Genomic DNA, 23861 nt, shown 5'->3' on the forward strand with positions numbered 1-23861 from the left:
CGTTCCAAAGAATCACAAATTCAGTTCTTATGGATTGTAAAGACAGCTTTATCCATTTCTCTATGGATGGAAACGCATGTAGCCTTTGTGCTGCCATGAAAAGTCTTATGGCAGCACAAACGGCAAGCAAAGAAATATCCATGTCCCTTGTTGTGCCACAAATGTCTGAAATTTGTGGCTGCAAAGTAGGCGGTGTCAATTTGCGTTGCTATTTAGCTCTGGATGGTTTGCTTCGGTGCATGAGTGTGGGCAGCCCAGAGCTGCCTGTGCTGTCCAGCTGCCCCAGCAGGCACTCCTGGGACTTGAGGGACCCAGTCTTGTGTACTTCAGAAATTCCTCTCGAGCCTGGGGTGTGCCTCTCTGACTTTGCCCTGCTTTTGGGGACTCCCCAGTTGGACACTCCAGTGTGGTTCTGGGGCTGCCAGTCACCTGATTGTAGGTCCCAGCCCCATGAGCTTAATGCAACCTAGTTCAACACTCTGGTGTGATCCCCGGCTTGACGATCCCACCCCCAGCACTGCACCAGAACTGGCTTTCCCTGCTTATAGAGATGTGCCTCAGTGGGACATGTCCCATCACGGCTGATCCACTTAACTGGCGATGTCTATTTCTAGCCTGAAATGGACAGCGGATTGAAACAAACTTTCAACAGGAAATAGCACAATGAAACTGTTCAGGATATAAATTTGAAAAATATTATATTTGGTTTAAGAAACTGGGGATTTTATATTTGCAGACTGTAATTACATTGACGTGGGATTTGACTAGATGTTGGAGTATATCTGTTTTCAGTTTATATTTAGTTCCAATTTAAATTAGAATGTGGGGGACTCTCCAAAATGCTGTTAGCATATGTCTTGGCTGTTTCAAAACAAAGATGTACTGTTTAACTTTTCTTTTCTTTTTTTAAATCAAAAGTGGCAGATGTTTAACAGTAGCAATGTTTTTCTATTTTTATAGTCCTCCGACACACAAAATAATAGTTAATGGCAAGGAATGTATAAACTTTGCATCATTTAACTTCCTTGGACTGTTGGATAATGCAAGAGTTAAGGTGAGTGTTTTATGACTGCATGTAGGCAGTTATAATATTGAGGGAATTTCTTACTTTAATGTGTGCTTTGTCATGAGTTCTGGGGTCACTTCAGAACATGAGTATCACAGATAGTGTTCATAGACTTGTCTCCTTCATCCAATGTAATTATCTCAGGTACTAATTCTGACTGATGTTGGCTTAGCACGAGTTTTAGGTGAGGCATGTCACCTCTGCTTCTGATTCCTTATTTGGCAACGACAAATCCTTATCTCTTCGCAGGAGTTATAAATAGTTTAATGCATTTACATGTCTTCAAATGCTTTTAAAATCATTTAAGTGCTAAATGTTTTTCAGTAGTTTTCATGGGCAAGGTCTCCACTTGTGAACCTTAATCAGTTATTTTAATGCTTTGTAAACTGGAAATATGAAAATACTAGGAATTTAAATGACAAAACTTTAATTTGGATCCTTATAGCTAGGGATATGTATTGCAAGAGGATTTTTGTGAGGGGGTGGGCATAGTTCATAACTATGGAAAAATAAATCCGTTTATGAAAGTGCTTCCAAAATGTTGGGTTGATGTGATAGCATTTCCCCTTCCTTCATTTTTCCCTGCCTTTATATTGGCTATGTCTGCCTGAGTAATTTTAGCATAATCAAATACTTCTATAGGAAATAAAATTTCTTCAATCCTAATTCTGAGGAGAAAAGATAACACAGTTGAAAAAATTGCAGAAGTAGTTGTTTTGATATCGGATAGATTGGGTGATATTTCCAGATTTTTGTAGAAGCCAGTCTTTAAGCAAACTAATGGTGTCTGATATGCTAATGCAGTATACAGACATTTTTCTATTTAGGATATTTCTTACTATGCTTCAGTGAGGCTGTTTACAGATGGAAGCGTTATGCCACAAAGATGTTAGCAAGATCATTCCTGGGCTTTGCGTGATATGGAAGATTCATATGATCTTTTTGTGGCCCTTAATAGAGGACTCAAACTAGTTCCTCTGTAAGAAGATAAAGTCAATACTTATGACTTGAGCGAGGGATGGGCAACCTCTGTGGCCCACAACAGATCAGGGATGGGGCAGGCTGCACGCCAACAGATATGGCAAGGAGAACAGGGAAGAGAGCAGAGCAGCAGATTGAGCAGGGGAAGGGGATCAGTGACATTCAGGGGGCGGGGAACGGGGGGATGCACACAACCATAGCATACTTGCCAAAAAAGGTTCCCCCACTGACTTATTTATCAATAGCCTCTTATCTTACTGCATATAAAACAAGGTAATCTACTTCAACAAATATTTCATATTAAAAATTTGGCCTTCTTACCATAGTGGGAGATATCTGATACAAGTCACTTCTTCAGCTTCTTAAAGGGTTGAGGAGGCATTTGGAGGAACTCTTCACAATTGTTAATTTTTTTAGCTGTATATAGTGTAGTCATTAATACATGTTATCAGCCTTAAAGCTGAGAGAGAGAGCGCGAGCAAGCTCTGCCAATTCTCTGAACGCAGCTGAAATTCTAAGGAAATTTGCATTAAATGTTGATGTTCATAAAGCTGGTAAATAATGTCATGAAATTAATAGGTAAAAATAGGATATTTTAAGTAGTTCAAGCCAACTGTTGCTTAACAGAGTAAGGCTGTGGACTGATGTTTATTTAAAATGCATGTGTTGGGGGAGTGGAGATGCTTTCATTATTTTGGGAGAATATCAGCTGATTTATTATAACTTTTTGTTCTGTCCACTGTTCTGTTAAGAGTAAGTAAAGCTAAACACAGTAACTTGCTGGGGTTGTTTGACCCCAGTAATCTTTTCGGCCATGGCAGGGTGTCGGACTAGATGATCTACTCAGTTCCCTTCCAACCCTAGAAACTATGAAAGTATGATCCAGGGGGAAATTCCCCGGTTCTGTTAAATTTTTACTTTCCCCGGAATCGGAGTGGACAAATGAAACAGTTATAGCAGATTCTGTTGCACCGATAGTGTATTTTGACCTTCAAAGTGGCATAAATGTTATTCTCTTCATGCCCTTAAGCTCTTGTAAAAATCTTGCCCTTGATCTTTTTTTCGGAGGGAATTGAAGTAATGGCATACTTTCAAGGTGGTAGAGAGGAATGATGCCTTTGCTGTTTTGTGCTATATAAATTAGCCTTTCAGTTAGGACAGGACTGAAATGGCTGATCTATTAGTAGGTAAAAAGGTAACAATAACTATACAGTTGATTGATTTATCAAATTACATTAGTGTCTATGTAGTATAGATTATAAAACTGTAAATGCAGCTTCAACACTTGAATTAAAATAAACTTGTTTATCAATATTCAGACCTTGCAAAACTAGTTAAATCCTTGTACAACACTTTGCGGTCGATCCATTGGCTAAATGATAGTTCCACTGTTTAGAAATAATAATATTTACATAAAATTGCCAGTATGAATGGTACTTTATGACTTGCACCATAGAAATAAACTAAATGTTGTTTCTTGTTTAATGTTTTCATTAAAGAATGCAGCCCAGGCATCTTTAAAGAAGTATGGTGTTGGCACTTGTGGACCTAGAGGATTTTATGGAACTTTTGGTAAGTAATGAGTTCATTTCTTGTTGTTAAAAATATTTATCCCGTGTTGCTTTTAAAAGTGTTTATGCTGGGGAACTGGGCAAACCAAAGCTTTCCAGTCTGTTCTGTAGGTTGTATCCCTTGCAGGGAGCACACAGCATATCTCAGTACAGTGCTAATGCTAATGATCAGTAATATTTATCACTACTAGAATTAATTTAAACAAGTGCTCAAAAGACGTTTTTCCCCTGTCTGTCCATCCAGTATTATTCTGGAGTGAAGTCATAAATTCAACCGGTCAGATTAAGCATTAGAGCACCAACAGAGAATAAATTTAGGTCCAGCAAAGCACAATTAAATGATGGGGGGTTTGGGAGATTAGAAGAGGGGGAATATACATAATCCAATTAAGACTCTAAGTATTGGAATATTGGAAGTGTTTTAAAAGATACAAAGTATTAATTTTCTTTGGACAGTACAGGATACCTAGTAGTAATGGACTTGGGTTAAATAATCAAAACTTAATCTTTAACATTGTTTAACCAAACTCGATTATCTGCCATGTTTAGTTACTGGATGAAAATACAAGTATTTAAGCTATAGGAACAGAGTTGATTGGACTTATTCTTGAGCAGTCAGTGGTAGGATTCTAACTGTTGAACCTGGATGGCTATTTCCTCTTCTGTCTACTAGATAAAACTGCCTTATAATTGTACTTTCAGTAACAGCCATAGTATTCAGAAATTAAAGTGTATGATTTCTTTTGGAGAAACTTCCTTATCTTTCAGAATTTCACTTATTTATACTACAGGCAGTCCTGGGACTTAGGACACAATTGGTTCTGGAAAACAGCATCTTAAATCGAAACACTGTAAATCAGAACCGTTTTTTTTCCATAGGAAACATTGTTATAAATGGAGGATTGGTTCCTGAACCAAGGTCCAATACCCTATTTTTACCAAAAATAACCCAGAATTTTGTACTCAATCAATTATAGATGAGTAATATAGTGACATCAATGGATTTATATTGTAAATAGCAATCATATTGATTGGAAGGACTTTGAGGCAACTGCTAACTTTTTGAAGGGCTCATGGTTGGACTTTTTGAAGGGTTCTTAGATGGAGTCTTCTGAGGAATCTTGGTTGCAGGTTTTTCTGTAGTCTTGTCTGCTTTCTTAAAGTGTCCAAGAAAGTTTGGACAGATGTTCTCCAGGTAGATGGGTGATGCAGCAAACATGTTCGCTGGCGTTGTGTTGGATCAGGCGTTGTAAAGTTGAAACTGACACCAGAAAGTTGAAACAGGGTGTCAATGTATAAACTTTGTAAGTGCAAAACGTTGTAACTTGAAACGTTGTGAGTCGAGGACTGCTTGTACTGTGAAATTTGGTGTACTGGAATATGTTAAAATGAAAGACAGACAGTAGGCTGAAGGCAAAGGCAATTAGAACTTCTTCATAAAATGCTTGAAGCAGTAGTTAGCTTCTGCTTTCTGTATTTGTTAATGGTGAAACTTCCAAGTATATAATTTGTCTAATCCTATATTCAGAACAAAATACTCTTCCCAAGTGACATTTATTTAATAGGTTTTTTTAGTGGTAGGAGGTGGAATTTTTGAAGTGTGACACTAGTAGCAGGTATTTTGGTGGGGGGGGGGAGGGAAGGGGGTTGTGAAATGTCAGTGTCTGAAAACAGTTAATTAGAGAATGAAGTTTTGTTTTAAATTCCTCTCTAGTTTCTGCTCAACCTAAGTAGGTAGTTCTACAGCTACAATAAGCTAAAGAAATCTCTTGGGCTCCCACAAGATTCCCTGGAAATTACAGCTGTTTTGTTGTTTTACCCACGTGGTTAAAAATGGCTTCCTTAAGGGTAACAGTACATATGATGATCTCTTCATAAGATGAGCTTTAAATATTTCATTTAATCATATCAGCCCGAAGTGGTCTCGCAGTCAACTTATCTTTTAAATTTAATAAATATTCCATCTCTGACAGAGCAAATTTGTTTTATTTTAGTCTTTGAGAAGGTAACCTATTCATAGCCTCTTAGTCTCTTCATCAGTATAAAGGAATATCTGGTCTTTCTCTCCACCCAAGGTGATAGTTAACTTACAATATAGTTACCAGTGAGCTGTTTTGGGAGTTGTTGATTCCTGTGATGTTTTTTCTTGTCTGTGGTTCAGTCCAGAAAGACTTGACTAATAACAGCTCTCTCCCTCATCTTTTTGTAATTGCTTCAGCTAATTGTGATTATAGGCTTTTGTGAATAAGACAAGTTCCATGCTTGTCTCCTGTCCTTTTCAAAAAGAGAATTATGAATTCCAAATTCCTTGTTAAATAATACTGTGCTTGATTTTGGTAGCTCTCTGTGATTCTTTGGTTATTTATCTATTTTGTTTTCTCACGGCAAATGATCTTATCTGTAGAATTGGCGGTTGACAGATAGTGAAAGGGCATCTGTTGACTGCATCATCCAGCATTAGATGTGATCTCTTAAAACTAATGGCTGCTTACAGACGTAAAGAAACAAAACGAAGCAAAACAGCACGTAAATTTCAACTTGGTGAGCCCCTTGCCAAGCCCAGCACATGACCAGAAGAGTCATTGCCAGAGATGTGGGGTTCCTGGAAAATTTTGAATTTTCTCTGCTGGGTTGAAATAGTTAACAAATTATCTATTATGTAATTTTTTAAATATTACTGTTAAGCCTAAGCCACTTTGGGTGCTTAGTGCAAGCAGAAAAGCAGGACACAAATATTTTAAATACATAAATAATATTCCAGACCTGCATTAACAACTTCTAAAATTATAATGTTTTAAAACAATATAGATGCTAGTCTATACTGTGTGTTGTTTAACATATTGATTTATTTAATTATATAGGATTCCTGATGTAATTCTCGGGATGTTGTTCCAGCACTCTGTTGTATTAGCTTTCTGTATATGGCTTGTACTCTTTCAGGGCAGTTTCTATATGTTATTAAATGTTTCTTTATTCTTGTTGTGTTGTTAGCATACTCCTGCCCGCAATATTTATAACTACCAACTTCCTTCCTTTAGTGGCTTGAACTTCTCTCTAATGATGCCCACACTAGTTTTTTTTTCTGATTAGGCATTATTATGACTACTTCAAGGCAAAAGCACTAAAAAACTAACAGATCTTGTGCAACCACTTCCAACTTCCCCAACTCCAGAAAAGAATTGACACGTTGCTGTGTATGTTTGCTGAACTGAAAGTGAAACAAAAAATAATCTTAGTTTTAGTTTTGCTTTCACTTGCAGTCTGAGATGAAATAAGAATTTTAGCTTTGGTTTTTATGTGACCTGCACAGCCAATTAGCTGAATTTCTAACTTGATTTTTGGTTTGGATTATTATGTGAATCTATTTACCCTTCTGTTTTACAAATCAATAAAACATGTACACTCTTACACACTTTGTAGGGATAATCACCTGAAAAACCATTACAACTTTGAAACTGCCAAGCTTGCCTAATACTGTATTGGCATCTCTTGATTATTACTAATGCATTTTATGAAACAATGAATTTTTAGAAATGGAAAATTTCCCATGGAAAAATAAAGCACTGGAAAAATTTCCATTTTGGAACATTTTCTGCCCCACATCTCTGGGCATCACGTTAGGTGGACCCAGCTCACCCAATGTCTGTATAGATCAGATGCTTTAACAGGGCTTTTTTGTTGCATTTATCTAATTGCTGAATTAGCTATTGCTGATTGTCTAAACTATAAGATAAAAGTGCCAAAAAGCCCAACCGACGTGCCTGATCTATAAAGACGCTGCAGAGCCAGGTCAAACTACATACCGCTTCCTTTGGTAAAGTGAGGTTTCCCCCCCCACACACACACACACGCACACACACCTGTCGGCAGCCGATGTAATTGAGTAGTTGATGTCTATTCAATTTAAAGTGCACTGAGAGTGTACCAATTTTCTAACTGGGTCTTTGTCTAAGGTTCCTGCTTTTCTTTGTTCCTAAGACTTGGACCTTTTCAGGATTCTTAATAAAGTCCTGCCAATCTTGTGGCAGGTGACTTTGACCATTCAGTCAGGGGCTGGCTTTTCCTACAGTAGACTGTATATGATATATATGGTGGGTTCAGCAAATGAGGAATGTTGTCTGGCACTACTGTAGAACGTGGGAGTTGATTTGTGGTGGTTGTCAACTGGCAGTCCCTTGGATTTAAAATATTCTGTTTTGGGAATCTGATTTTTAGAATGTTGCATATGAAGTGGGATGTTATCTAAAATTAAAAAATCATTATGATGGTGATACATACTTCCTGTAGACTATGGAAGTTTGGTCTCTGCTCTGAAAGAATCCTTGCATAACATTTGGTAGCTGCATGGCTTAGAAGTCTCTCTCACTTCTAGAAAGGTAGAAATCTGGTTATAGGTTAAAGATGTCTTCTCTGGGGAAATTTGTTTGTTTATGGCCCTGTCTGAAAGATTTCTCAGATTTAAACATTAAGTTAAGGATATTAATTTTGCTGTTGACTCTGCTTTTTCCATGGGAAGCTACATGTTATGCCTTTCTTCCATGATAATTTAAGCATTCTTGACCATGAAGTTGTATGGTAATTCACTCTTAGCAGGACTATGTCTCTCTTAGGTACTTTATGTTGCCCTTCACCACTATACCAAGATGCAGCCACTTCATTGCTTTCAGCTTACTTGATATACAGCAGCCTAGTTGCTTGCTGCCCATTGTTTTGTTATTTTTCAGCCATAAAAGGAAGGATGGTGGTTAAACATTGCTCAGGAGATAGGGTGTCACGCATTTTGGTCTCAATTCTGCTACAACTTAATATAGCTATAGGCAATATCAACCAAAAACTCTTGATTTCTCCCTGTCTGTATAGAAGATACTTCCCTGTCAGTGGAATACCTTCAGGATGAATTTATGTGAAGTGCTGGGTAAATTCTAAGTATCCATTGTACATCCTCCCCTCCCCCAAATGTACAATGTGCCTCTATGAAGAGGTGGTTCCAGCCCTAATGTCTATAAAATGTATGAATGTAGTGTTATAGGTCATTTGGGGGGGGGGATGTTTATTTTTTTTGTTGTTGGTCCCAGATACATTTTGAGATGTGTTACAAATGTCATGGTCAATGCTTGCAACTGATAGACATTTGTTTCTTGTTGATCAAGTAGTTCACAATTTTCCACCCATCTCCCGTGCAGTCCTTTTAATTGTATGTAAAAGTGACTCCAGAATGGCCATCATTAGCTTTTTCATTTCTTTCCTTCTGTATTTCTTCTTTTTCCTCAGTTTTTTTTTTTTTTTTACTGTAAAGCAAGATCAAGGTATAACTATCTTCAACTCAACTCCCACTCGCATGTAAATCTCTATTTACAGTTAAATGATACTTGAAACTCAAGCTAGCTAGCCTGAAAATAAGGATACTGGCTCACTGAAGATGCAGTGCTTGAGTAGTGTAGGTCTGCCTTTGCAAACTGGAAGCAGCACAGCTCATACTCCTTGGTTGCTAATTCAGTCATTTTGTACTGCGTGCTTGAACCACGTTGTGGGTATGTCCACAGAGCAAATTAAATTAGTAGGCTGTACCTGGAGGAAACATAAACCTGATAGCTTAATCTAACTAGCGTGGGTAGTATAATAGCAGTGAGGATCCATCAGCATGGACTTCAGCATGTGCTAGCAAAGTGAAACTCAGCAATGACAGACTCAACTGGTATGGGTAAGGACGTTACAGTTGTGCTTTCAGATTGCAGTACAAATGCAGCTAATATGACTAGGGGGTCTGCCAAATTTGAGGCGGCTGCTGGCCAATTGCACAGGCAGACCACGATGGGGCTTTTTTGGTAAGTTCCCCTCCCGGGAGCCCACCAGAAGTGCACAGCCTGTGTGTTTTCATGCAGCCTGCCCAAAATCACGGTTTGTGTGAGAATCATGAAACTTGCATGTTAGGTCCTGTTATATGACAGTTGTAACAGTTCACCCTCACTAAGCTACAGGGTGGAACATTAATGTTCCACTAATTGCTGCAATGAAGATGAACCCTTACTTGGATTTTCTTTTGATGAAGTGATTTTTGTCGCAGTAGAGAAGCCACTGATAAGCTTATCTTGATGTTTCAATTCCACAGATCATGTAAAAATCTGGGGGGCTTCTCGGATCACGCTACAGATACTTTGTGTGTCCTACATGAGTTCTTATTCTTTCCTCACAATAGCCATAGTTCCCAACTTTTACAGACCTCACGGTCTGACTTTCGCTCTATGGCAACACTTCTATAGCTTATCATACTTGTAAAGTATTAAATTCTACTCACTTGGTGGTTGCTTCTGGCCATGTTGCCATATTTTTCTAAAGGTAATACCCCTTCACAACATATACTATATTAACTAAAGTTCAGTTAAACTCTAGAATTGGACTCTGCACCCCTTTAGATGCTTGATATTCTCCTGATGTCTTTGGACCAAATTTCTTTAATAAAGTGCTTAAGGTTATTCCTTGTTTATGCTTTCTGAGGAAACTTTCTTTAGGCAATTCATAGCTTCAGGCTCAAAGCCATAGTTCAGCTTTTCTCTGCATTCTTCAGCTGATGGGGCTGCATTCTTCAGTATTCTCTTCTGAATTAATGATATACAGTAAATTTTAATATGGTCGCTACTTTTGCTGCCAGATCCTACTCAGGCTTCTCTTTTCATAATTGAGTCAAAGTTCATTCAGTTTCCAGACTACCAAGGGATTCAGTCTGGTATGTCCAGTTGTCATTTGGATATGAAGAATGCGGTAGCACAGTTTCTTAAAACAAGCTTTTTACACTTGTATGAAGTATGTGTTCTGCATGTAATTTCAAAGACCACAATCTGTATTCTTCCATGTGAAGTTATGATAGAGGTGTTCTAGCTGCTCTTGATCTGGAGTGTACCTAAGTATGTCTGCCACTGTTGAATCAAAGTACCAAAAATAAAAAACACTTTCAAGGGGTTGTGGCTAAGGAATAAGTTGTGAGCTTGTGCTGTGCTGTGCCAAGTCAACCTATGCTGAGTAGCCTGGAGGTGGCAGAGGTGCAGGGCAGTCCAGCATGGGGTCTGGGCAGCTGTAGCAGGAAGAGCCTGGCAGCGGTGGAGGGCATTTTTCCCTTGCGCCAAAGAATGGTTTTTGCCAGGCAGTTGCTGGTGCTCAGTGCAGGCAAGTCCAGAGCATGTGTGGGGCAGACCAGGTTGGGGCTACGTGCATGGGTACCCACTGGTACCGTGGGAGTAGGGCCAGTAGAAGCGGGAAGGAGCTGCCACTGCCTGGGCTGTCTCAAAAGGCAGTCCAGCCAGGAGCCACCCTAGTCCTGTTGCATGCCCAGCGGGCAGCCAGTACATGCCACAGGTGGGCAGTGCAGACCAAGTGCAGGGCAGGCTGAGGTTAGAGCCATGTGCATGGGTTCTGGCTGCTCCTTTCTCATCTGGAGTGGGTGTGGGGCAGGGCAGGGGCTGTGTGCTGCAGGCTGTGGTGGGGAGGTGCTGCAGGGCATGCAGATTCCAGGCTTTTGCAGGGTGGGGGTGGGCACTGACTTGTTCAGGGGAGCATGCGCAGAGGCCTCCCATGCACACCCCACCCTCCCCCACACACCTCTGGGGAGAGTCCTGCTCACTGCTATGTGCGCATACCCCATCACATCCTCCCACAGCTCCCCCACAAACCCCATATCCACCCACACACCCGTACACCCCCCCCAATACCCACCCATATCTGCACATACCCCCACAACCTCCCTTAAATATATATATGTTCACTCACTCACTCACTCCCCTATAAATCCCATACCCCCCACACCTGCTGCAAAAGTAAGACTTCATTTTGTGATATTATGCAATCGCCACTATATGCACAATGCAAACATACACAAATCAGGACTTTTAAAAAAAAAAATTTAAAGTATCTTATTGTCAATGTGTAAAGTATCTTATTGTCAATGTTTGATTTTTAGTATATAACTTATTTTTTTCTGGTTCCAAGTTGGCAAACCCACTTCCCAAAAGGAGTACTTTCGGGGGTAAGGGGAGGGACTTCCAGTGGCAAAAGTCAGGACTTAAGAGGTGGGACTTCCGGCCCCAAAATGGTGACCAGGGGGCAGGGTACCTGTTAGGGGGTGGGGCTACCTTGGCAGCCCTCAACAGCTCACCAAAACTCATTAAGTGGCCCTCCAGCCAAAATAATTGCCCACCCCGACCTAGATCGCTTAGTTATAAACCAGGATCTCTTTGTACTATGTGCAGAGTAAAGAGGACAAAAAAAAATCTGCCCTGTAGTGTTTAGCATAAGGGATTAAGCATAAGAAATTTATTTTTATTATGAGAGAGAGAACACAAGCACAAGCACATTTGACACGTTTGTTGCATTTAAAATCAAATACTTATTTTCATGACTGTTGGAATATCTAAAGAGACTACAGAGAAGTTTATCAATCCCAAGTAAGACTGGGTTAATCGGTTAATTTAATATTTAATTCATTATGTACATTTTTGGAAGAAAATTCGTGTTTCAGCAGATGACTTCTATATATTTTAACACAGACTATTAAATCATCAATATTCAGTCTTTCAGCTGTAAAAATGATTTGACTGTAGGATTTTTTTAACCTTTTCTCAAATAGATGTACACTTGGAGTTGGAAGATCGACTAGCAAAATTTATGAGAACTGAGGAAGCCATAATATATTCATATGGATTTGCCACAATTGCCAGTGCTATTCCTGCATATTCGAAAAGAGGAGACCTTGTATTTGTGTAAGTAACATTTATCTTCTGGAGTAAAAACTCTGTGTTGGAGGGAGCAGATAGGTATTACTTGGATTCTTTAGCACTGATCGTTTTAGGGGCACCTTGTTCAAAGATCTGGTATTCTCTAGCCAGACATCTCTGTCCCAATGTAGTCTATGAACATTAATTTTAAAATATGCTTGGGAAGTGTATAGTGCAACTGAGGGAGGATGCAAAGGCTGTTTTAGGGCAAGTCGTCTCCAAATCTTGAAGCTATTAGGCCATTCCTCTGTTTTAAAATGAACCTGAAACTGTTTCATCTTAAATCAGCTATTGGTGAACCTGAGTGTAGTGTTTTTGATGATTGCTGATTTACATATTTTACATTGGCTTATCCTAATGATGGCCTCATCACTGCAGAAAAACTACTTCCAATCAGCCGCATGCTTCCTGCAACACTTTTTGAGAAGGTTCATTTGGGCAGAGAGGCTAGCACCGTCCTTTTCGTAAATCTTCAGTTCTCTGTGGGTAGGTCACTGCAGAGTTTACCTTGATTCAGAAACATGGATGAAAATACCATGTTTGGATGGATGGAAGTTGCCCGAGTAAGCCAAGAATGCATATGTGTCTACGTAAAAGCACTGTGTTTGACTCCCACCCATGTGCAGTCTTCACATTGCCACTGCAGTTACCTAAGTTAGGCACTAGGATCTGTGAAGGAACATTCTGGGTTATTGAGTCGTATTTAAGAATTATTTTGTGACAGCACATTATGTCAGTCTGTCCTACCTGGGCCTCTGTGTAAAAGCTTGTTTTGCTTGCATATACACGCTCTGTGGCACAGTGTCTGAAAAAGTATGTAGATTAGAGAGAATGGGCTTCCGGAATAGCACTGGGGGTTGCTGAAGGCAGATATTCTTTCTGGATGACCTAGTAATGTGATCTTTGCAATGGGTAAAAAAAAAATCTGCAAGTCTTGATTATTGTGGGCTCTGGCCCACTCTGAAGGTAGGTTTGTGAATGCCAATGACGACGTGGTAGGCTCTATGTAGGGAGAACACTGGGTGTGCCATACCTTACAAGGAAGGCTTTTGATACTAGCTTCCATGACAATCTCACTAGTAATCTAAAGAAATGCAGACTAGTTGAAAGTACTAGTACCTGGAAGCTGCATCTGTACTCCTGCAACTTCTTCCTGCTCTCTCCCCCTTCTGCTCTCCAGCTGCAGCCTGGGAACAGATAGAAGTTGCCCAGCCCATTCATTTCACTACCTGCTAGAAGTTGTACCCCCCCTGCAGCCAAGGGGCAGGGCTCAGGAACAAACTGGCAACACAGGCACAGCATCCAACCGTCCAGCTCCAGCATGGTTGCAGGCAGAGGCACAGCCAGCCAGATCCGGTAAAGAATCTGCTGCTTTATTATTCACGAATCTTTAGCTTATCAACTCTTCCTGCCATCTGTCTAGCTTTGGGTAGCCTGCCATCACTTTTTCTTCCACTTTCCTCATCTTTTGGAACTCAAGATACTTTTACAACCTTTGTCCTTAGTTGTCCTGAATTTCTTGAAGCAAATCATACTTCATGCTCCCCTTCCCCAAGCAGCCTGGATGGCTAACTTGACCCAGAAATGGAGAAAACCTTACTAAAGGGAAGCACATTGGGCTGGGTAGATGATCCAGCTGCTTATGTATCTATCTTACAGTACTTTCAACTAGTCTGCATTTCTTTAGATTACTAGTGAGATTGTCATGGAAGCTAGTATCAAAAGCCTTCCTTGTAAGGTATGGCACACCCAGTGTTCTCCCTACATAGAGCCTACCACGTCGTCATAGAAGAAAATCAAAGCATGACTAAATGCATTCTTACTGGAAGTTTCTTGTAACCGTATTTTCCAGTAGGTGCTTAGGAACAGATTCCTTGATGAGCTACCATGTAATCTTTCCAGGTATTGCAGTCAGAGAGACTGTTTCCTAACTCCCCAGATCCTCCCCATTCCCTTTCTTAAAGATGGGCATTATATGTGCCTTTTTCTGGTCATGCAGGACCTCACCCAACCTCTGTGAGTTCTCATTTATTTCAGTGCATCTCAAAACAGATTCATTCTAGGCTACCAGTCCACAAAGACTATGGTGTTATGTCATATTTACTTTTAGAAAAACTAAGATTTAATTTACAGTAATTTTGAGAACCTTTGTGGGCCAGGTTGGTGGATGGATGGGGCTCTCTCACTAGTTATGGGCTTGGATATTCTATGGTGCAGTAGCGTTGGAGGGTGCTGCTCTGTTAGTTGATCTGGGATTAGAAAACCACTTGTGTATGTTAGGGAGTTGCTTAATTTCCTGGTAATTGAGCAATCAATTACTGGGCAGAGCTAATAAGCTACAGAAGAGGATATAAACTAGATGCTGAACTAGGGTGCAGATGTTTACTCATAGAGCTACCTTCCAGTTCCTCTCCTCCATTCTTACACCATGCTGCAAAACAAGAGTATCAGAAAGAGTACAGTATCCCATCTAGACCATCTGAAATAGAAGAGCTCCCACATTTGGTTTGATCTACAAACTGTCAAGATCCTACCAAGGCGCAGAGGCTAATGTTCTTTAAACTTCTTGCACTATAATTTGCTCTAGTGAAATATTGCACAGTGTTTTTACTTATATTTACTATATAATCCAAATCCAAGAAGACTTTGAATTACCTCCCAGTAATTAGATTCTATACATGGAAAATTATAAATTTAAGTTTCTTTGTATAGATTCTAATTATTAGCAGGGGTGGGGGGTATCTTAAACTTGTCCCTCTCACTCCTCTGGCAGAGAAAACAGCAGCAGGCAGGTAGGTCTGAGGCAGCCAGGCCCCCATCCCTTGCTACCACCTTATGTCTGTGCCCTCTGGTGCTTGCCCACTTGCTAGGTTCTCCCCACCTTCCGCCTTCTGCTGCTTGCCTCTCCCCATCCCCACTCCACTGCCACTGCTTACCCTATGGGATGCTTCTGGGTTTGGCCCTGGCCTGGCAAGTCAAATGGCAGTGGCAACTCCAGCCCTGGGCCCGGGTCAGAGCTGGAGCTGGAGGAGCTTCCCTGAAGCTGCATGATGGTCCCCTCTTTACTACTGCTATCGCCTTCACTGCTGCCTGGCTGGGCTGGGGTGACTCATGTGGTGGGGGAGGGAGCATGCAGCAGGAGGAACATGGGGGAGACTGCATGGTGGGGGTCTTCCTTCCCCACTTCCCACAGAGTGCAGGCTCCTCTACAACCGCTGAACTCTGCAGTCTCCTCTGTGCTCCACCTGCTATACACCCCCCTCCCCTGCTACATGAGCCACCCCAGCCCAGTCAGGGAGCAGCTGTGTCCCTAAACTACAGTAGCTGCCTGTCTAAGTCAGTACTCAACTCTGACAAGGTATTTTTCTCTCATGCTTAATGGGGAAGGGATGTGGGGGTGGGGGGCTCATCTTGGATTTGAATGCAGTACATCCTTTTTGACTTGGAACTAAATTGCTTTAATTCCACATAGGGACAGACATTGCACATTAACCACTTTAAGTGATCAGAAACTGATTTAAACCTGTAACAGAACAGATGTTCAGTGCACATAAACCAGTTAGAACATGGCTGAAACCGGTTTGAGATAAGCCTGGTTGAATGTAGTATCAGACTTAACTGATTTGGATCAAACCAGTTTATGCAATGTCTGTCCCAGACCCCTTGCTGGTATAAAATAAACCAGAGTCTCCCAGCATGTTCTCCAGGCTTGGCGGGGCTTTCTGCTCCACAGCAGAGCTGGCCCCTCCTCTCTGCTCCCTGGCTGCAGCTCAGCAGAAACTTCAGTTGTCTCTCTGACTTCTCTCTGATTTTCCCCCCTACTTCTCTCCCTACTCCCTGCTAAGCAGGGATTATTCCCCTGTCCCCTCTACCTTAGACAGACACTTCTCAGCATTAGCTAGCAGGCCACATGCTGGCTACAATTTGTGCTGTGGCAGATGGGACAAAGACAGAATCAACAGGTAGCTTGTAATGTCCCTCTGTTTTCTTAATGGGCTGATAAACCCTGAGTTGGGGGTGATAAACACTGTGTTATCAATCCCCTACTGGGCTGGTCAGGAGGGGGAGGGGTGACCCCTTCCTAGTCAGAGTGTCTTGCCTAAACCTAGCCATGCCCCCCTCATCTCAGCACTAAGGAACGAAAGGGAGGGCTACTCTAGTGCTTCCCCCTCCTTTTCTCCCCCCACCCCCCTGCCCGGCTTATCGCCTGAGCTACTGCAGGCATGTGCCAGCATTTCTGGGATGTCTGTACAGCTACAAACTGGTTCAGCCAGGTTAGACTAAACTGTAAAAGATTAAATCAGTTCAGGCTCAGGCTTTTTGAATGTCTGTCCCTAGCTTAACAGCAAATCTATTTTGCCTTATGTAGTTTCTCTAAAAGTTTTTGCTGAGAGGCCATCTCTTGCAAAAATGTGTCGAGAGCTCTAACAGAGCAAAAATAGCTCATATGCAGATCTGGTTAGGGCTGTAATGAGGGATGATGAACTGTGAGCTCTTACTGAAAAAGGGATGGAAAGAAAGGGAATGTCTAAATCTTATTTCTGCACCCTTGCTGAGACAATCTTTGTGACATCCCTTTGTGATGGTCACTCATGCTCATGACCAGTATAGCTGGCCTGCTGCCAATTACTGCTAAGGAATGACATAATGAAATCAGTAACTATGCCCTTGGAAAAAATGGCAAATATACTGTGGCAGTATACTTGAGTTGAGATACTGGGGCTACAGCATAGTTTTCTTAGGTGTTCAGACATTCAGTTGTGCCAAAATTCCTGAGAAACAACTTTGGAAGCAATAGAATCTTCTTTTTTCTATATATTTTTTTTTATTTTGTTGTTTTTTCCAAAATAAACACTTCCAGAAATATTCTTGCTGCTTTCTGGGTTGCCCTGTTTGGTTTCAGGTTGTCCTTACCCATGCTATAATCACTTATGTACTTGGAAAATAAGAGAACTGTACCAAACACTGCACTTCAACAGAGCAGAGTCTGTTGAGAACTTACAACTGATTATAAAATAAGATAAATACCATATTTTTAAGGACGTTCAGTCTGTCGCACCAAAATCAAGCTTGCCCAAATTTACCCTTCAAATACAGTTCTATGCTGAAAGGTGACTTCACTTTAAAAAAAAAAAAAAAAAAAAAAAAAAAAGAAAAAAAGCATCAATTCTAGGTCTATTTTAATTCCCATATAAAACCTAATCCTCTTGCCAAGCACAAGATAACTTTTCTGTTAGCCCAGATCTACAAGATAAGCCTTTTCTTTCTTATACAAATCAAAATATTTTGCAAGACAAATCATGCCTTCTTCTATAACTGTAATCAGTACCTTTGAGATTGTACCCTTTGACACTTGTGCAAGTGCGTTCACATCAGTCAATTGAAACTTTCAGAAATTGACAGGGGAGATAAAAAAACAAAACAAAAACCACAAGCTGTTTTAGCTGCATATGGCTTACAAGAATAAATTACTCCCATTCATTAAAGGTCACAAAGACTCGGGACATTCTTAAACTTATGGTTATAATTACTGTCATTTCTTTATAATCAGTAGAATAGAACTGGATGTTCACTAATATGTTTTATAACAAAATATGAAAATACTTGTATATAATGTTTGCTCTATCTTGCAAGTCCTGTAGAAATATTAAGATCAGCCCAGCATATTGCATGCTGTGAGGTATAATTGTTGTGAATAGGAGTTGCATATAAAGTATATGTATTGGGGAGGAGGAATATATACTTCGAAGTAGCCATGAAGTGTTATGCTGGCTTGCACCTGTACTGTGCAGAAGTGAATATCCTTTATTCTACCCAAATCTGATCCTCAAGAACTTGAAGAATTGGACAGCAGTCCTAACATTTCCCTCTAATATTGACCCAGTCAATACTGGAATTACTGTTTTAAGAGATGATTTAAAACCACTTAACACAGTTGTCTGCTCCCTAGGACTAATTATTTTCAAATGTTACTTGATTAGGGCAAACTTAAAAAAAAATGCTCTGCAGAATTTTTTTTAAAAAGCTTTGTCTGTTAAGACCTGCATGATGCGTGATATTTTATGAAACTTTGAAACTTAATAGTTATGAAACAACTATACCAGGCAAGAAACCAGGATCTCATTTTTTTTGTGTTCTGGCATTCTAAGAACATACTAAATACATTGGTATCAAGAAAACGTAAGCTTGGAAGTGATTGTATTTGCTAATGTTAAAAATAACGAGCTTGTGCCGCAGCCTCTGTGGTTTCCTACCTGACAAGCGATTATTGCCATAATATAAAAACTAGTTGACAAGCTTGTAATAAGTGTGTCTTAAAAAAATATTTTTTGCAAAGTTAATGAAGAAAACTGCATAATAGCCGAAGAGTTTTTTTGACAGATACTAATCCTTGTCTTTTCTACCATACAAAATGCTTATACAACCACAAAGCTAACAGAAAGGTTCTGCTGGATAAACAGAAAAGCCTAAGATCTAATCTCTCTTCTCAAAATTTTCCTAGTGAGAAATGCAGTCCACTTTATAATAAGAAAATAAGCTGTACATTAGGTTAGATTATTTTCTGGGAGAACATATACCCATGGCATAAACCACAATAGCAGACACGTGGTTAGAACAGTATTCTCTAGTCCAACCAACTCGGTTAGCTCTCTAACAGAAGTTGTAGTTTGCAGATTCGTATTTTAAATGAAGGTGGATTAGCATTTACTGCATTGAGTCAATGAAGAATCTTTAAACTGGATATGTTGTATTATTAGCTCTTTTGCACTAGCAGTCTCCACTTCAGTGCCATACAGCATTTCACACTAAAGCAAAATGCTATTCTTGGTATCGCAAATTAGGGATTTGATATATGAAAATGAAGTTGCTGTTGTAATGCTTAATTATTGAATGTGCAGAAAGAGGAATCTATTTTGAACTTTAAATAGTTTTCTTAATATATGCAACTGCTACCTTTCTAAAAACGTTTAGTGGGGAAAGATTTATGCATGTTTTTCAAGCTCTCAAGAATTGGCTTATGCCTGGAACTCTGACAGTCCTTAAAAGGTAGGATAAAAGAGAAGGAATGAGGTTCTGAGTGTTGTCAACACTAGTGAGCATGTCTACTGCACATTGCTTCAATTTGTTGTCTGTACTGTGCAAATGTGCTGCTAAGGCTGATGGAAAGCGAGGAGTGTAATTACAGGGCAGGAGTCCTCAACACGTGTTTCACAGGCAGCATGACAGCCTCCAGCATTGCTTGCAGACACAGGAAATTAAAAAGTTAAAACTGAAATTGATGGGAGAATTACAGCAAATTATTGCCTTCAGCATATTATTTACTCAGTATTGTTGCTTATGGGCCAGTGAAAGCTGGTGACCACTGTTGTAGGGGTATTATTGTATAGCAAATCTATAAAGGGTTGGACTCAAGGGAAGTACCATTATATATAAGCAGTTCAGTGTAGTTCAAAAATTAGGAAGTAATTCTATATGATCCCCAGAGACCAGTACATGCTTTGGACAACCTCTGGACTTTGTATTTAATGAATAAAATACAAAGATGTCTCCATATAGCCAGAAGGGCTAAGAGACTTTAAAAATAAGTTTTTGTGTCAGTTACAGCACTGTGTAATATTTAACTACATGTATGAGTAGAGGGAAGCTCAAATGCAAAGCAGTCTAAAAGGGGTATTAACCAACTTCCCTCTTTCAGGAATTCACATTTTTCAAACTTCGTCTGTACTAGTATCATACCAATTTTGAGTACTTTAGAATTATCAAGCTAAACACAAACTTCAAGCATTTCTGTATTTACAGTGATGAAGCTGCCTGCTTTGCTATTCAGAAAGGATTACAGGCATCTCGTAGTAACATCAAGTTATTTAAACATAATGATATGGATGACCTTGAGCGTCTACTGAAAGAGCAAGAGATTGAAGATCAAAAGGTAAAACTCCTTTGAAGAAATGTTTGTAGTCTTTTGCTGATTTTAACTGGGTTGTATATTTGAATGGATACAATACTCATTGTTTATTATTTGTCTTCTACAAACCTCTACTGAATTCTTAATACTGTTTATGTAATTAAAATGGATTTGGCTGCTGCATGTTCATTTACTGTAATTGCACTGATGAGAATTAGGTTGGAGAGGGGAGGTCACTAAGGACCGGGAATCTAAACAGTGTTTCGTACCCTTATACACATGTTAAAAGAAAGGTGTTTATAACTGATCCCACTTAAAACTGATCTACTTAATTAGCACAATCCCTTAACACCAATTTAGAAACTGGAGACCAATACTATTTTTGTAATTAAATAATTAAGATAAAACTATATTGTATATGAGGGTGGAGACAGAAATTATCATTTTCCCCTGATCTGGCCACAGATCTCAGTTTATAGCCATGTACAAACATAAATGCATGGCTGCAAACAGCTTAAAAAATGCCAATTGAATGAGGAGTCAGATAAAGACGTTTCAGAACAGAGCGTCTTTTGTAACTTCTCTTTGTACTGCTGGCCAAGCTTGAGCTGTTTCCAGAATGGGAGGGAGGAAAGGAAGCAGAGGGAGTTCAGTTTGGGTTTTTTTCAGTCCCCTCAGGAAAATTGGGAGGATATATTGGAGCCCCCCCACCCCACCAGGTGGCTGGGGAACCCCTAGAATGAGCTCCCTCCACTCAGAACTCTTCCTGCAAAGTGTTCTCAGTTACTCAGGGAGCTGCATTTCTGTCTGCGCCGAGGTGATGAGATTTCCCTACTGTTTTAGAATCATAGAAAATTACGGTTGGAAGGGAGAGAGATCTAAAGAGTTCCTTTCATAGAATTATAGGAAAATTAGGGTTGGAAGGGTCCTAAGGAGGTCATCTACTCCAACCCCATGCTTAAAGCAGTACCATTCCCAACTAGATCATCTCAGGCAAGGCTTTGTCCACTACCTCTCAGGGTAACCTGTTCCAGTGTTTTACTACCCTCCTAGTGAGAGAGTTTTTCCTAATATCTGACCTAAACTTCCTTTGCTGCAACTTGAGACCATTGCTCCTTGTTCTGTCATCTGCCACCAATGAGAACAGTCTGGCTCCATCCTCTTTGGGACTACCCTTCAGGTAGTTGAGGGCTGCTATTAAATCCCTTCTCAGTCTTCTCTTCTCTACACTAAATAAGCCCAGTTCCCTCAGCCTCTCCTCAAGTCATGTACTCCAGGCCCCTAACCATTTTTGTACTCTCCAATTTGTTCAATTTTTGTGATAGCTATCTGGATTTCTTGGTAACCCAGTCACAAGCAATTAGTCATTTTCAGCACAACCAGATGTGAAGTTATATCTAGGAACAGAGAATGCCAGACCATGCTTGCAGGAGAGGAGACTTTGAATTGAAACAGGGTGAAACAGTATCATGTTGAAAGATCACTTGTATATGAGCTCTCTGTGTGGTGTCAGAAGTGTTAATGCAACCATTGTATATAAACAAGGAAATATTGAGTACATGTAGATGGGTTCTATTACCTCTGTATTAACAGTGGGGCAATTACTGCTGGAATACTGTGTCTAGTTATGGTGTCAGTAATTTAGATGGGTATTGATAATCAGAGAAGAGTCAGAAAAGAGCCACATGAATGGTTAACAGTTAGGACTGACTTAATCAAAATCTATAATTGCCTGTATAGGTGGCTGATAGGGGTGTGCGAAACAGGCTGTATTCTATCTGGATTCAGATTCGGCCCAAATTGGGGACAGTGGTTTGATTAGTTCATTTGGATCACTGTCCCCAATTCAGTTTGGCCGAATTTGAAGATTCATTGTTGATTCAGATAATCAGCGATGTGGCCATAGACACAGCTTTAAATGTTTTTTCTACGTACCTTCAGGTACCAGGCATGGCTCGTGAACACTGTGATAGTAAGGCAGATGGAGCATCCCACAGGAGCATGGGGGGGATGGGGGGCGGGGCACAGGCTTGGCAGCAAGGCCAGAAGTGGACCGCAAGCACTTCCAGTCCGCCACCAAGCATGCTGCCCCCCCAGCTCGACGATTAGCCACGGGGGGACCCCGGGTGCCCTCCCAGACCCAGGAGGCACTAGTTGCCGAATCATTGAATCTTTCCAAATCTCTCTGAATCGATTCAGAGGGTTCTGATTTGAGTTGGAGAGATTAAAGTGGCTCCTGATTTGATTCAGAGATTTGGTCACCGAATCAGGCCAAATCTCTGCCAGATCAAATCAGTGACCGAAGCTTTGCACAGCTCTAGTGGCTAGAATGACATAGAGGATTCTTTGTTCCAGAAGATGACATTAAATGGCTGGAAGTTGAAATTAGAGAGATTCAGATTAAAAATAATGCCTGAATTTTTAGGTAAGGATAATAAACTATTGAAAGAATGTTAACAAAGGTTGTAGTGGTTTTTTCCATTGCCAGCAGTTTTAAAATGAAACTGAAAAAGCCTGCATTAGATGGCAGACTGATAATGATAGTTCCTTCTAGCCTTATAATTTATTAATATCTTAGTTCCATGTTACAGAATTGTTTCAGTTATATGTCAACTCCGTGTTTTCAGGTTCCATTTTAGAAGCAAAGTTTTTCTTGAATATAGGTAATTAAGTTGTCCTACAAAAGAATCAAATAACCCAGGAAAGGACCCAAAGAGTTAAATGCACTAGAAATATTAAAAGCTGCACTGATTAAAAATTCTGCCTTGATATTTTTATTACATACACAAAAATCTGTAAGCATAAGTTGAGACTGTAAAGAGTCCTGCTTACAGCTTAAGCACATGGATAATTAATGCAATTTTTATGGTTCTTTTAAAGGAAAGAAGGCAGATGTGCACTCAGAACAATATAGAACAAAGGTTCTCTTTAGTAACAAGATCCTGTTAAATTGAGAAACTAACCACTGTCACCTTATGCTGAAAAACCGTAAATGAGAACATTATAAAGATCTTTTTTTCTAAACGTTTCTATTGGCTGTGTTGTAGAGATCTCATTTTGAAATATACAGCCCCATATTTTCTTCCACTTAGGACTGCCATTTCGCTGTCAGCGATCACTGATTTGCTACTTAGTGGCAGAGAAACTTAAATTTGATGCAAGATGCAGGAACTTTAAAAAAAACACTAAAACCAAAGAAAATTAGCCACCTATGAGTTATTTAACATTATTACTAGAGCTTAAGTGCTAACTTGTAAGATATAAATGTATCACAAAATGAGTGATTATCTTTTTTCTTACAAAAACCAAACAAACTTCTGTTGTCAGTAACAATCTGTATATACTGAAACTGCATGTTTTTGTTTCCTAAGAATCCTCGTAAAGCCCGTGTAATTCGCAGGTTTATAGTGGTGGAAGGATTATATATGAATACTGGAGATATTTGTCCTCTTCCAGAATTGGTAAGTAGTTTTGATTTTCTTTTATTTCTTAAGCTGTATGTTATGTTATGAGTACTTGGTGCATTTAATGTGCCTAAAATATTCAGGACAATTTATAGGGTCTTTCATATG

The 23861-nt window shown here is 39.9% G+C and overlaps 1 protein-coding gene across 2 annotated transcripts in view; it reads left to right on the plus strand.

The window, feature by feature from the left end:
- Positions 1–23861, plus strand: part of SPTLC1 (serine palmitoyltransferase long chain base subunit 1) — a 58621-nt gene that overhangs the window by 15108 nt on the left and 19652 nt on the right. For both annotated transcript variants that reach the window (XM_090038516.1, XM_090038517.1), the window contains exons 4-8: positions 961–1054; positions 3547–3619; positions 12236–12368; positions 20184–20313; positions 23661–23750. In XM_090038516.1, coding sequence (XP_089894642.1) covers positions 961–1054; positions 3547–3619; positions 12236–12368; positions 20184–20313; positions 23661–23750 — 520 coding nt within the window. The remainder of the gene's footprint in view (positions 1–960; positions 1055–3546; positions 3620–12235; positions 12369–20183; positions 20314–23660; positions 23751–23861) is intronic.

Source organism: Crocodylus siamensis, chromosome 3 (genome assembly GCF_052110815.1).
Source record: "Crocodylus siamensis isolate JL-2025a chromosome 3, ASM5211081v1, whole genome shotgun sequence".
NCBI classification, from domain to species: Eukaryota; Metazoa; Chordata; order Crocodylia; family Crocodylidae; genus Crocodylus; species Crocodylus siamensis.